This window comes from Bison bison, unplaced genomic scaffold, assembly GCF_000754665.1.
Source record: "Bison bison bison isolate TAMUID 2011002044 unplaced genomic scaffold, Bison_UMD1.0 scf7180017864101, whole genome shotgun sequence".
NCBI lineage: Eukaryota > Metazoa > Chordata > Mammalia > Artiodactyla > Bovidae > Bison > Bison bison.
The window spans coordinates 2,145,703-2,160,751 of record NW_011494673.1 but is presented as its reverse complement, the minus strand read 5'-3'; the positions used below and the strand labels follow the sequence as shown (position 1 = coordinate 2,160,751).

Below are 15,049 nucleotides of genomic sequence, written 5' to 3'. Positions count from 1 at the left end.
TTCTTTGCAAGGAATGATGCTAAAGCTGAAACTCCAGTACTTTGGCCACCTCATGCGAAGAGTTGACTCATTGGAAAAGACTGATGCTGGGAGGGATTGGGGACAGGAGGAGAAGGGGATGACAGAGGATGAGATGGCTGGATGGCATTACTGACTTGATGGACATGAGTCTGAGTGAACTCCGGGAGTTGGTGATGGACAGGGAGGCCTGGCATGCTGTGATTCGTGGGGTTGCAAAGAGTCGGACACGACTGAGCAACTGATCTGATCTGATCTGATGATGCACTTGTTGCTTAAAATTCATTTAATTATTTTGCTATTTCCTTTCTACCAAATCAGGAACCCTGACACATCACTGAAAGAATGAAATAGAAGAATATATTAAACTGTTGGGAGATCTAGTATTCTTTAATGTTTAATAAATAAAGTATGTTGTACATATAACAATATTTCATTTTACAAATAATGTGAAAATGAAAACATTATTCACAGGAAGTATCTGATTCAATATCTATGTTCTAAAAGGGAAAATACCTGTGGTATTCCTTGCACCATCTTTCCATGTATCTGGAGTAATAACAGTACCAAGTTTCTTTTCACCTGTTATAAAAAGATAGTAAAAACAAGGGGGATTAGTGTTTACTATCTAATAAATACACTACATTGTGTCTAAAGTTCACAATGGTATCACCAGTCATAATATGTACAAGCTTGTTCATGTTGGGGTCAGGGCCACTAAACTGAGACTTAAGATATTAACTGTGGGCAATGGATAACTGACTCTCAAGTCAAATTTGTGGATAACAGGATGGCTTATAATAGGCTTCCTCTGTACGTGTATAAACAAATCTGATAAATCTATTCATTCCGTAAATATTTACTAAGCATCTCTGATGTATAAGCCATTGTACAAAGTACAGAGAAAAGTAAAATGAATTAGATAAAGGTCTAGATTTCAAGGAGTTTATAGCACACTCATTTCCCTAACAGTAGTCCTTAGTCTGAGTCCCACAGGTAGGCCACAGACGATATATGAATAAGACAAAACCATACACAAACTTTTTGTATATTCATTTTTAAGCAGACTATACTAAGTCCATAGCTTTCATCACATTCTCAAAGGGCTCAGAGAACCACCCCCAAAAGTTAAGAACTATTCAACTAAAATATAAGCTGGAAAATAAGCAGTATAACAATTCAGAATTGTAGTATTAGGAGAAATCCCATGGAAGAAAAAATAACCTTGATCAGGGAAATCCAGGAAACCTTTGTGGGGAAGGCAATAGAGAGGGTTAGTGGCAATAGGACTGGTAAGAGGAGAAAAGAGGATGAAGGTAACCTGGATAAACAACACATCCGGGGGAAAAGCATGAAAAACTCAGGTCAGGCATACGAAACAGTTTGGTTTGGCTGAAGTGAAGAAAATAAGGGTTAGTGAAAATGAAGTTTAAAATGTAAGCTGAGGCTGTATTGTGGAGGGTCCTCCCGAATGCCAGGCACCAAATATAAAAACACCAAATTATTTTCTGTACTCTGAGAATTTAACAAAGAAACCATCCATGGTCATTCTTTCACCTAATATAAAAACTCTTGATTCAAACTCACAGGCGTTTGTGTTCAAAGTTTTATATACTATGGGGATATAAACAAAACGGATCATGTTAATTATCACGATATGAGGACTTGAATCTTTTTTACAGAAGAGTCAGACATACCTAACGGTACGAAAAAGGTATTTGAGGATATGACAGCTCTTTTCAAACCTATAACCAGTTTGTGACATCAAAAAATCATATTTTCTAGAACTGTCAAGGGTTAGCGTTAGAGTCACCGAATGGCAACTATAAGGAGGAAAGTGTTAGTCGTTCAGTCCTGTCTGACTCTTTGCGACCTCATGGACTGTAACCTGCCAGGCTGCTCTGTCCATCGAATTCTCCAGGGAAGAATACCGGAGTGGGTTGCCATTCTTTCTCCAGGTGATCTTCCGGACCGCGGGACGGAACCCGGGTCTACCTGCACTGCAGGCAGATTCTATAGATTCTGAGCCATCAGGGAAGTCCATAAGGAGGAAGGACTTCTCTAAAAGCCAGTGAAAACTACAGGGACTTCTTTGAAGATGGTAAGATTCTCCTAGGCCCGTGCCTCAGTACTCTAGGCATTCATGCAAAGAGCACTTAATCATTGGGTGGGATCGTCATTTAGGCTTGTTAGATAAAGCACAGGACACCCAGTGAGATTTAAATTTCAGATAAACAAAGAATACTTTTTCAGTAAAGAATGTCGTAAAAGTGCGTGCTTTGGGACAAAGCACTTAAGAGTAGTAAGGAGCAGCAAACAGGGCCAAGTCTCAAATACTGCATAGGACATATTCACACTAAAAGTTATTCGTTGTTTACCTGAAATTCAAATTTATCTGGGCGTCCGGTACTTTTATTTGCTAAATCCAGCAACTCCAGATGTTGTGGAAGTGATTTTTAAGATCCATTCCAACCCTGAGGGTCTGTGAAGCGAGGGAGCCTGTCAAGAAGCAGTACAGGATGATAGCCGGGGTCGAGGGGAAGCAACCGAAATAGACAAAACGGGGGCAAAAAACTGAGACCACCCCGAATCCAACAGATACAGGACTATACGATCATTGGGGAGGGGCCGGAATGGTCAAATAGCAAGACAGAAGGACAGAGACTAGAATCAGAGGCCTGTGGCCGAAGGAAAAACAAAGGGCAGAGTTTCCGGGGAGTTCGAATTAGGGTCTCCCAGCCTCTTTCTCCCAGAGAAAAGTCTCCTTAACTCACATTTTTCGCACACCATCCTTTCGCGATGATACCCTCAGCCGCAGACCAAGCAGCAGTTGGAAGATATCAACACTACAGCCAAGAAAGAACTCCCCTTCCGGGTTACTAAAACCCACTTCCGGCCCCACGGCCCTTCGCCCCGCCTATCCTGCACCTGGAAAGCAGCGGGAGCAATAAACGCGAGCGAGAAGGCGGGGCTGGCTTCTTGGTCCGCCCCTCCACTTCTGCGATTGGCTGTGAGGCCTTGGGTCTCCGCCCCACAGGCTGCGCCTGCGCGAGGCTCAGGGCAGTGAGTGGCACCTGATGGTGGGCGGTAGTAACCCTCGCTTCCGTTCGGCGGGCGGGAGAGATAGGTAAGCCCAGCCGAACGCCCTCGCATGTGAGCTTCCCGAGGCTGCAAGCCACTTTTGCCAACTGCCCAACTGGCCGGAAATCTCTGTCCCCGGCCAGTTGGCGCCTGCCTGCCCCTCGAGCGCCGCCCTTCCGGCGTTACCCAAGGGTTGCCGTGATGGACTGGCCTCTTTCAGATACGTCTTTCTGTGTCTGTACCTCTGTTTCTGTTGGTCTCCACGTCTGTGTTCTTTGATTATGCTTCTCAGCTCGTCCCTCGCTGCCCACACTCCGGTCGGCTGAGACAGGCTTAGGCAGAGTCCAGAGCAATACAATTTGGGATGAAGCTGCAGGTTCATGTCCCGCCAAGGCTCCTGTAGGAGTCGCTCAGAAGGGCCTTCTCTACCTCTGCAAGGCTTGAGGGCCTGGGTCAGGTCTGACTGCGGATGCCGGGTTCCTGGCCACCTGAGAGGGCACCTGACCAGAGTCGTCCTCGGCTGGCCAGTACCTAACACAGGGCTGGTTTCTCAGAAGGGCAGCACTGGACCAACTCTTTGTTCATTCACTCATTCCTCAAGCTATCTAAGTTTGGGTACCGCTCACTGTTTTAGGTCCAGATCTGCTTGGTCAGTCGGGATTCTGAGGGTGGCCCAGAAAAATATCTGAAGGGTTGTCTATTGAGAGAATATATTCTTTTTTTTTTTTTTTTGAGAATATATTCTAAATCTCCCTCCCCGGCCCTCAGCTGAGCGTAGCACCTGTGAGAAACATTTCCTTTCTTGCCATTCATTCGCTTTTCGACCCCCTTGGTGCGTATATATCAGCGAGGCTAGGTTTTGAAATGGCTTTAGCACTTGAGAGCTTGAGACCTTGGAGTATTTCTTAATCTGTTTTAGCCTGTTTCCTTATCAGTAAAGTAGTAATATTTGCCTTTGAAAAGTATAGATGTGAATTAATGAGAACGTTGGGATAAGGTGTGGATTCGCCCTTTTGCCCTGGTGGGTGTCCTGTGTGTATCTATAAAATATATACATATGCATATATGTGTGTGTGTGTGTGTGTGTACATATATATATATATGTAGGCTTCCCTGGTGGCTCAGCGGTAGGTAGAGTGCTCACTCAGTCCTGTTCGACTCTGCGACCCTGTGGACTATAGCCCGCCATGTTGCTCTATCCATGGGATTTTCTGGGCAAGAATACTGGAGTGGGTTGCCATTTCCTTTTCCACAGTGCCTGCAAAGCAGGAAACTCAGGAGACCTGAGTTCGATTCTGGCCGCAACAATTCCTTGGACAGAGGAGCCTGGCAGGCTACAGTCTATAGGGTAGCAAAGAATCGGACACGACTCCGTGAATGAGCACGTTGTCCATATCTATATGTATGTTCATATAAGTTTTTCTGGACTGTTCACCACAGTGTAACCTGTGGACTATTACTTTAATAAACGCCTTACTTAACATCAGTCCATACCATGTATAAGCTCTCTGTTAGGTAATCTGTAAATATGTACATACATCAAATATGTGTTTTATAGAAAGAAAGTAGATATTTTTCTTCCTTTCATTCATACCCTGCTTTTGGTTGGAATCTGGCGTCTGTAACGGACATTGCCATTTTGGTATTTTTGCAGCACTGGGATTCCTTGGTTTAGCATAATGTTCTTTGAAACCTCTTAATAACACTGGCTGCCATTTGAGTATTCCAGTGTGTACCTGGTGTTACTTGGCATTTGCTAGAAAATGTGAACTTCTGTGACGTTAGACAAAGGTCTGTAATGGTAAAAAATGCCAACAGTCCAGCCAAAGTGTATTATGGGGTTCCTAGAATGCATAGCCTATAATTCCAAAAGGGCAAGTTATTAACCTATGTCCTTTGTTTTCACCTCTGATTTTGGCAAAGAAAAAAAGGAAAAGTACAATGGATTGCTTAAACAGTCCTAGCATATGAGCATGTTGCAGAAACTAAACACAAATATTTAAGAAATTAGTTAATGTGTCCTTTTTTAGGCTGTGAGAACAGTTTGTACCATATTAGTCTACATGTATATTTCCAGATATGCATCTCCCTGTGCTCTAGCACTTAGACATTTTTGCCCATAGAAAACTGACTTTGGTTCATGGCTTATTTTTAGATGTCTAAGCATTTAGGACAATGCAAAAAGTCATTATTGTCTATGCTCTTTTCTTAATTTGTTTTTCATTAGATAGCCACTCAAGAAAACACCATGAAAGATACTGACATCAAGAAACTACTGTATACCCATCTTTTATGCATATTTTCAATTATCCTAAGCATCTTCATTCCATCATTCTTCTTGGAGAACTTCTCAATATTGGAGACACACTTGACATGGTTATGCATCTGTTCTGTTTCTGTAACTGCCGTCAATTTAGTATTGTATTTAGTAGTGAAACCAAATGTGTCTTCTAAAAGAAGTTCATTATCATACAAGGTAAGGCTTTATTTCTTGAGAAATGATTTTCAGATGTAGGTAATTTTTCTTTTACTTGAAGGATAAAGTATTAGTCAAGCATTTATTAGGCTATTTACAGTGAATAAAGAAGCTGATATTTTCACCCCCAAATCAGTAGTGTATTGCTTGCTGAAAGATTGTCCATTATGTTTGATAGATTCTTGCCATGACTTCATTGGATATCATAGCATTGTGAACCTATATAGTCATGTTTTATGTCATCCTAAAACATGATGAAGATAAAAACATGTAGCAATTGCACCTTTAATCTTTATGAGACATTTCAGTTTATTTTCATGCATCTTTTGCATTTCTGAAAGACACAATGGGTTTTTTAGACATTATAAAATAAACCACCTTGGTAGCTCTTGTTTCAAACATGGCCTTCCTTGACTAAATAGTAGTTGAAGTTTCAGATATTGGAATCTATTTTCTGGAATATTTATTACAGTGTAACACAACTATTATTTGAAAAGTCCTCACTGAACATTATTCAGTACTATATGTATGCTATTAGGTAATTTAAAACATGTTTACTGCCCTTTGATATAAGAAGCTCAGTGTGTGTTTTACCGTTAGATCTTCTTGAAGTCAAGTAGGTCCCACACACTGATTTTCAAACATGCAGGCCTTTTTTATAATAACATAAATATGATTCGGGGAATTATTTAATATTGTAATTTTTTGTCCAGTTTTTCTAGGAATTTTGTTTTAAAATGAAAAAGATTTATTATAGTTGTTATTTTCTATAAATATTTCACGTGTAACATTATCACACAATAAGGACTATTTGTTTTTTGTGTATCCTAGCACTCTTATTGGTAAATATTTCGTAAATACTGCGTAACAGCGTAATTCAGTACTCTTGCCTGGAAAATCCCATGGACGGAGGAGCCTGGTAGGCTGCAGTCCATGGGGTCGCTAAGAGTCGGGCACGACTGAGCGACTTCACTTTCACTTTTCACTTTCATGCATTGGAGAAGGAAATGGCAACCCACTCCAGTATTCTTGCCTGGAGAATCCCAGGGACAGAGTAGCCTAGTGGGCTGCCGTCTATGGGGTCGCACAGAGTCAGACATGACTGAAGTGACTTAGCAGCAGCAGCAGCAGAGGAACAAAAATGTTTTCTGACTCTGCTGTTGGTTAGGTGTGTGGAATATGGAGGTGGATTCTTATCTTTTAGGCTTTTTAGAAGTGTTGTGCAAAGCATATGTAATCTGACTTCAGGAGCAAATCCAAAGAATAGTCCCCTGTACCACTCAGTGTGGGACCAAGTTGTATTTGTAGATAAAATTCAAAGTATCTGCTGTCCTTCAGGCACTCTTGATTCTTTAAATTGTTCATTTCTTTTTTTAGGTAACCAGATTTTTGAAATGCTGTATCTACTTTCTTACGTCTTGTTTCTTCTTTCATGTAATTTTTGTTCTGTATGGAGCACCACTAATAGAGTAAGTCTGAAATGTGTACCTTAAGCCAATTATATTTTAAAACAGTCATTGGTAAAACCAAATGCTGATTCTGTTGGTGATTAGAGAAATAAAATGGTGTGTTCCGTTAATGGATCATAGAAGGATACTGAAATCATTGCCTTTCCTTGCCAGTGTTATTTATTTTTTTTAAAGACAGTGAAATAACTTAATTCACTAAATGCTCCTATTATCTAGCCTTCTGTTACCCAGTTGCCTGAGGAGGGACGTACATGAGAAATTGTCATATACCAGTAAGTGTATGATACTGGTAATCATAAGTCCTTAGAACCTCTAAGGAAACTGATTATAATGATACATGTAAATTAGTTATAAACAGCATATCAGTTCGGTCAGTTCAGTCACTCAGTCGTGTCTGACTCGTTGCAACCCCATGAATCGCAGCACACCAGGCCTCCCTGTCCATCACCAACTCCCAGAGTTCACTCAGACTCACGTCCATCGAGTCAGTGATGCCATCCAGCCATCTCATCCTCTGTCGTCCCCTTCTCCTCCTGCCCCCAATCCCTCCCAGCATCAGAGTCTTTTCCAATGAGTCAACTCTTCGCATGAGGTGGCCAAAGTACTGGAGTTTCAGCTTTAGCATCATTCCTTCCAAAGAAATCCCAGGGCTAATGTCCTTCAGAATGGACTGGCTGGATCTCCTTGCAGTCCAAGGGACTCTCAAGAGTCTTCTCCGACACCACAGTTCAAAAGCATCAATTCTTCGGTGCTCAGCCTTCTTCACAGTCCAACTCTCACATCCATACATAACCACAGGAAAAACCATAGCCTTGACTAGATGGACCTTTGTTGGCAAAATAAACAGCGTATCAGTTCCTAGTAAATGTGATTCTAAACTGCTCAAAAAGTTTGTTTTCTTAAAAGTCAGTAGATTGCTGTATTGGAGAAGGCAGTGGCACCCTGCTTCAGTACTCTTGCCTGGAAAATCCCATGGATGGAGGAGCCTGGTAGACTGCAGCCCATGGGGTTGCTAAGAGTCGGACATGACTGAGCGACTTCACTTTCACTCTTCACTTTCATGCATTGGAGAAGGAAATGGCAACCCACTCCAGTGTTCTTGGCTGGAGAATCCCAGGGTTGGGGGAGCCTGGTGGGCTGCCATCTATGGAGTCGCACAGAGTCAGACACGACTGAAGTGACTTAGCAGCAACAGCAGCAGCAGCAGCTTGCTGTATTTAATTACATAATAAGCTAATGTTTATAGTTGAAAGGTAAAATTTGACTAAATACCTTTCCTAAACTGAAAAATTTTTAATTAGGGAAAGGCAGATTCTTGAATATGTGTTATGCACACAGTAGTTGAAGAAAGTTCAGCTTAGCAGTGATAAATGATCATGGTGAAATGAGTGATGTAATACACATACACACACATAGCTGTGTGTGTATATATTTGTGTGTGTGTATATCTGGTTATATGTACACACAATAAGTTAATAGGCAGTTATTTTCTAGAGAGGGGACAAGCCCTTGGTAACAGGAAATGGTAGTTTTCTGTCTAATCCATTTAGAGTAGAGTGGATGTCTGGAGCAGTGGTTCTCCAAGTGAGGTTCTAAAACCAACAGCATCAGCATTTTATCAAAATGCAAATTCTCAGGCCTTAGAAACTAGTTTACTAGTTCTTCATATGGTTCCAGTATAAGCTAAATTGAACCACTGGTTGCATAGAAAGTTCCAGAGACTATTGAGGAAAAAGTTAATGATCTAGAAGTGGGTTTTCTTGCAATGGACAGTTTCAGTGTCAAAGGGCATTTAACACTTCTGAATTCTATAGTTAAAGCCATATATCTGCTAGATTGTTTTTTATAGTTTGCATTTCATTAGTAACATTTTTTATAGTCATCATTTTGGTAAGACAGTAGGTTTATATTATTAAATCTGTTTAAATAAAAATGACACAAAATGTGTCCATGCACGTTTAACAGTTCTTAAAAAGTTAATGAAGGTTTCCTTTTTTCTAGGTTGGCTTTGGAAACATTTTCACTTGCGGTTATTTTGTCCACTTTTACTACCATACCTTGTTTATGTTTGTTAGGACCAAACTTCAAAGCCTGGCTAAGAATTTTCAGTAGAAATGGGTAAGTTTTAATTTTATATTCTAGAGATGTTTGAAGTATTAAAAAAACTGACTAGTTAGTATTAAAAAACTAACGAGGTCCTTTTCTATTCGGGGCAACTGTTTCTCAGCCCTGGATGGTTCCCAGAGATGCCTTCCGGGCCCACTGCAGCTGGGGACTGGGACCAGGGGAGGGTTGTGTGCACTCGAGGGGGACCCAAGCAAGCAGAACTATAGGCCTCTCCCTCCACTTCAGCATGAGCAGCTCTGCTTTTCTTTTTTCCCCTGTATGGCAGAATTTCACTTAGTCTTTTGTGGAAAAAGAAAACTGCTACTGAAAGAAAACCTTGGAAACACTCCTTGGGGACAGTTTGTCACTGTGATAAAATTGCCGATAAAATTGCTTCCATACATCTTATTATGTAGAATTGGCATTCATTAGCCAAAAATGTTTAGTGTTAACAACCATAGTTTTTTGTTCACCCTCTTTTGTGGTGAGACATCCAAGTGCAGGTTTTACAGGATTTTATTCCCTTAGTAGCTGTATGTATTTTTAGCATCACTAAGTTAAAATTTTAGTTTCTTAAAAAGCATTGAAATTACTTATATCAGAAATGGTTGAGTCATAACTAAGAAAACTAGAAGTTAGTTGGTACCCATGATTTTGTCCTATTTATCATCCAGCAGCAAAAACTTCTTGAGCCTTTAACTCTGTTTAGAGTTTGTACAGAGTTTGTACAGAGTTTTTGGAGGCTGAATCAGCTGATTCTGTCCCTAAGGGGCTTGGATGTTCGAGGGGCAGGGATGAGAGGAGCAAAAACATAAGACTAAATTTGTGTAAACAGTAAAGTTTTAGGAACTCAGTAGCAGGGTTAGGGTTAGGGTTAGGGTTAGGGTCCCTGAAGAGTGAGCTGTAATGGGGATGATCTATGAAAGACTTAGATCAGGAGTAAGAGATTTGGTGAGACTCGGGAAAGGGGAGACACTGCATGATAGAGGAATGAGTGAAATCATAGAAACTGAAATGAATGTGGTATTTTGTGTGATTTGGAAGAGAACAGCCCAAGTAGAGAGATACTGCTGTGTAGCGAGACTCCATACATTACTGACTTTTTCCTTTGGAAATGCATACTGTTGGTACCCCTTCAGGACCATCTTCTAGTGTTCATAAAGTCTCTAGAAAACAAAAGTGTATCACCGTTTGAATACCTTTTCCTACATCATTACCATATTATTCCAAATAGCATTGATTTCTTTTAGCATTTTAGTTTGAAAATTTTAAACAGTGAAAATCATTTGAAATCTTACTGGTTTGGATTGATGATTTATCCAGCTTTGATTTCTGTTTCTGATGATAGCACCGATGGTGCATTTAGAGTGATATTGTTATCTGATTGGACAGTCAGTTCTACTGTATGATGCATACCTAAAAATCCTTGCATTATACAGAACTAAGCAGTAAACACAGAGCTTGTGAAGAAAATGGGATTGAGGTGCAACACTCAGAAACTTGGTCAGTAACACATCATAAAAGATATTTGGTATTCAGAAGAGCATGTGCCCGCGTGTTCAGTCGTGTCTGACTCTTTGTGACGCTGTGGACTGTAGCCCACCAGGCTCCTCTGTCCATGGGGATTCTCCAGGCAAGAATGCTGGAGTGGGTTGCCGTATCATCCTCCAGGGGATCTTCCCAGTCCTGGGATTGAACCTGTGTCTCAAGTAGATATGGGAGGGGTTGCGTCTTGTAAGGAGGGTTGTTAAAAAGTTAAGGCGGATGGTGGAAGGTGTGGCTCAGATACGTGAGGGGAACTGAGACAGCTGGGAGGCAGGTTTTTTTTTAAATAGTATGGAGATATAATTCAGACACCATATATGTCACCTATATAGTGTCCAATTCAGTATTTTTAATGTATTCACAGATATGTGCAACAGATATGTCAGTTTTGAATATTTTCATCACCTAAAAAAGAAACTGTTTCCTTTGGCTCTAATTCCCTTATTCCTCTCCCCTAGCCGTAAGCACCCTGGAGAGGGAAATGGCAACCCACTCCAGAATTCTTGCCTGGGAAATTCCATGGACAGAGGAGCCTGGTGGGATATAGCATGGGTCGCAGAGACTTAGCAACTGAACAAGCCCTAAGCAACCACTAATCTATTTACTGTCTGTAGATTAGCCTGTTTTGGACATTTCATAACAATGGAATCATATAATATGTGATCTTTTGTGACTGGCATTTTCATTTATCATGATGTTTTTGAGGTTTATCCACGTTGTAGCGTGTTGTTAAGTCATGTCTGACTCTTTTCCAACCCCATGGACTCTAGTCTGCCAGGCTGCTCTGTCCAGGGGATTTCCCAGACAAGAATTCTGGAGTGAGTTGCCCTTTTCTTCTCCAGGGTATCTTCCCTTCCCAGGGTTTGAACCCTGTCTCCTGCTTGGCTGGCGATTCTTTACCACTGAGCCTCCTGGGAGGCCAGTTGTAGCGTGTGTTAGTACTGTATTCCTTTCTGTGGTTGAATAATAAGGATGGATATGTACTGCATTTTGTTCATCCATTCGTCAGCTGATAGACATCTGAGTTTTCACTTTTTGCTATTCTGAAAAAGTTGCTGAAGGAGTCTGTGTGCAGATTTTTGTGTGGATATATTTTTAAATATGAAACAGTTTTTTATTTTATGTTTTTAAACTTTACTGAGGAATAATTGATGATATAAAATTATACATATTTAAAGTGATTTGATATACATTGCAGAATGATTTCAAGATCAAGATAAGTAACGCATATGGATAAATGTTTTTATTTTACTTGAGTGTATGCCAAGCAGTGGAGTTGTTGGGTCATATGGTAACTCCACATTTAATCATTTGAACAACCGCCAGACTTTTTCAATGTGGCTCTTCCATTTTACATGTCCATAGCAGTGTGTGAGGGCTCCAATCCCCCAACATCCTCACCAACAGCTGTTAGTATTTGACTTTTTAATTAATGCTATCCTTATGGGTGTGAAGTATTATCTATTTGTGTTTTTTATTTGTATTTCCCTTTTGACTAGTGAGGTCAAGCATCTTTTCCTGTTCCTATTGGCTGTTATGTTTTCCTTGAAGAAATATCTCTTTAGATCCTTTGCTCATTTTTCAATTGAGTTTTTTATGTTTTTATTGTTAAGTTGTTAGAGTTCTTTATGTATTCTGGATACAAGCCCTTTATCAGATGTATGCTTTGCAAATATTATTTACTCTCTTTCTGTCTGTTGTTTTTTCACTTCCATGATAGTGTTCTTTGAGACACAAAGGTTTTAATTTTGATGAAGTCTAATTTTTCTTTGGTTGCTTGTACTTTTAGAGTCATATTTAAGAACACATGGCCAAATCCAAGGTGTTGAAGATTTACTCCTGTGTTTCCTTCTAAGAGCTTTCTAATTTTAATTCTTAAATTTGGGTCTTTGATCCATTTTGTGTTAGTTTTTGTGTATGGTGTGAAGTAAGCGTCTCCCACTTTATTCTTTTGCACGTGGCTTCCAGTCGTGCTAGCATCATTTGTTGAAAGGCCGTTTATCCCTCTGAGTGATCTTGGCACCTCTGTTGAAAATCAGTTGATCATAAGCACATGATCCATTTCTGGACTTTCAGCTCTTATTCCATTAATGTATATCCTGATGCCAGTATAACACTGTCTTGATTAGCTGCTAGATGTTTGAGGAGTGTGCATGTTGTATGTATTCATACGCTGCTCAGTTGAACTAGGTGCAGTTTTTGTGTTCACTCAGTGTTTCTCACAGACAAAGTCACTCCTATTGTTCTTTAATATATCAATCAAATTGGAATAAATTCAAAATTTCAAAACAAGCATTATAGCAGAACTAACTAAATATGTATAAATTCCTAATATTTTAAAATTAAATAAAGTCAAACTTTAAAACTGAAGGGAAACAGAGTAACCATTCTTAGTTTCTCATAGTAATTTATCATGAACTTATTATATAGACATTTTCTGAGCCTTTTTCTTTTGATAATTTTTTTGAAGTATAGTTGTATTATATGTTACAAGTGTATAGCATAGTGACTCACAATTTTCAAAGGTTTTACACCATTTTCAGTTATTATAAAATATTGGTTGCATTCCCCATGTTGTACAATATATCCTCGTAGCTTATTTTGTATGTGATAGTTTATACCTCTTAATTCCCTGCCCCTGTATTGCCCCTCCCACCCTGAGTTGAATGAGGTTATGAAATAGTAAGTGCTCAAGAAATGTTTGTCAACTGGATTAACAGTTGTCAGGAGACATTTGTATACTTCATGCTCCCAGTCCTGACTGCCATCTGTCTTAGTACTTTTCTTGGTTTAGGTAACAGACCAAGGAGTGCTAAGCATAGACAACCACAGGGAAGGAAGAATGGTTTTTACAGTATATTTAATGTAAAGTTGATTTGAACTTTGTCGTGGGGAGCTTAAGTCTTCATGCTTCTACCATACATTAGTGATATTTCAGTTTCCTCCTATCACTTCCCTATCACTTTTATCACACTTGAAGGATTTAGTATAAATATGTCACATGTCCAATTTTGAATGAGGTAGGAAATAATCTGATACAGTAACTTGTTTAATGTTAGAGTTAGCCTTAAATGTTCACTTTTATGCAAAAAATTTTAAAAATTCAAAGATCTGGTGATTCTGCACTGTTAGTATGAAATACCTAAGAAAAACAATGACTTGTGTGTTATTTTGAAATTATTTGAATATATTAACATTATTTATATTGAGTTACAACTTTAATTTAAAATAATGTTATAATTTAAGGAGGTTATATAGAACATATGAATAATACTTTTCTTCCTAACCAGTAATCATTTTCAGCAGAAATTAAAGTTCTGATTTGAAGTACTTATGCTATAGTTCTAATTCACTGAAAGTATTTTAAATACCTTAAAGTACTGATTGAAGATTTTAGAACTTTAAATTTTTATCATTCATCCTGTGTTTTAGTATACAAAACATAGTAGAGTATTTTCCTTTTGTTTTGCTTATTTAAAGTAGGCCCTTGTATTATTTTTGAAATATAACTAATTCAGGTGTTGAGTATGAATAGCTCAGTTTGGAATTAGGCTGAGATCATATGTTCTGTATAACCTCCTTAAATTATTGATTTTTGTAGAGTTTTTTCCTTTTGTTTTGCTTATTTAAAGTAGGCCCTTGTATTATTTTTGAAATATAACTAATTCAGGTGTTGAGTATGAATAGCTCAGTTTGGAATTAGGCTGAGATCATATGTTCTGTATAACCTCCTTAAATTATTGATTTTTGTAGAGTTTTTTCCTTTTGTTTTGCTTATTTAAAGTAGGCCCTTGTATTATTTTTGAAATATAACTAATTCAGGTGTTGAGTATGAATAGCTTGGAATTGGGCTGAGATCTTGTTCAGTATTGAATCAATATTTTGTACTATTTTAAGTGAAATATCATTATATCCTAATTTTTAGTGTATTTATTTGCATGTTTAACACTGAGTAGATGATAATCAAATAAAGACTGAAGACACCAAAGCTCTGAATTTGAGAACTATGTAAGACATGCATCCCAAGAGTAAAGGGCCAGTTGGACACTATTCAGATTGAATATGTAATTAAATGACACTGTTTTCACAAGACTTTTTCTTAAAGGCATGTAAAATTATTGTAAATTTTTTTTTTTTTTTAAAGAATGCTATTTTAAAGAGGCTTGAAGATAGAAAAGTCATTTGGTTTCCTAAAAAATTCTAGCGACTTCTTTTTGGTATACTTTATTACTGAATATACTCAATTTGTACTGCTGCTGCTGCTGCTAAGTCACTTCAGTCGTGTCCGACCCTGTGTGACCCCATAGATGGCAGCCCACCAGGCTCCCCCGTCCCTGGGATTCTCCAGGCAAGA

General features: G+C 39.0%; 2 protein-coding genes across 3 annotated transcripts in view; one reads left to right on the top strand and one right to left on the bottom strand.

Moving 5' to 3' along the window:
• Positions 1–2,917, bottom strand: part of CRIPT (cysteine-rich PDZ-binding protein) — an 11,251-nt gene extending 8,334 nt beyond the window's left edge. Inside the window, exons 1-2 of the mRNA XM_010838635.1 lie at positions 2,793–2,917; positions 535–600 (exon numbers count right to left, since the gene is read on the bottom strand). Coding sequence (XP_010836937.1) covers positions 535–600; positions 2,793–2,808 — 82 coding nt within the window. The 5' untranslated portion in view covers positions 2,809–2,917. The remainder of the gene's footprint in view (positions 1–534; positions 601–2,792) is intronic.
• Positions 2,918–3,061: 144 nt separating this feature from the next.
• PIGF (phosphatidylinositol glycan anchor biosynthesis, class F) overlaps positions 3,062–15,049 on the top strand; it is a 32,120-nt gene continuing 20,132 nt past the window's right edge. For both annotated transcript variants that reach the window (XM_010838633.1, XM_010838634.1), the window contains exons 1-4: positions 3,062–3,145; positions 5,327–5,575; positions 6,953–7,044; positions 9,046–9,162. In XM_010838633.1, coding sequence (XP_010836935.1) covers positions 5,348–5,575; positions 6,953–7,044; positions 9,046–9,162 — 437 coding nt within the window. In that variant the 5' untranslated portion in view covers positions 3,062–3,145; positions 5,327–5,347. The remainder of the gene's footprint in view (positions 3,146–5,326; positions 5,576–6,952; positions 7,045–9,045; positions 9,163–15,049) is intronic.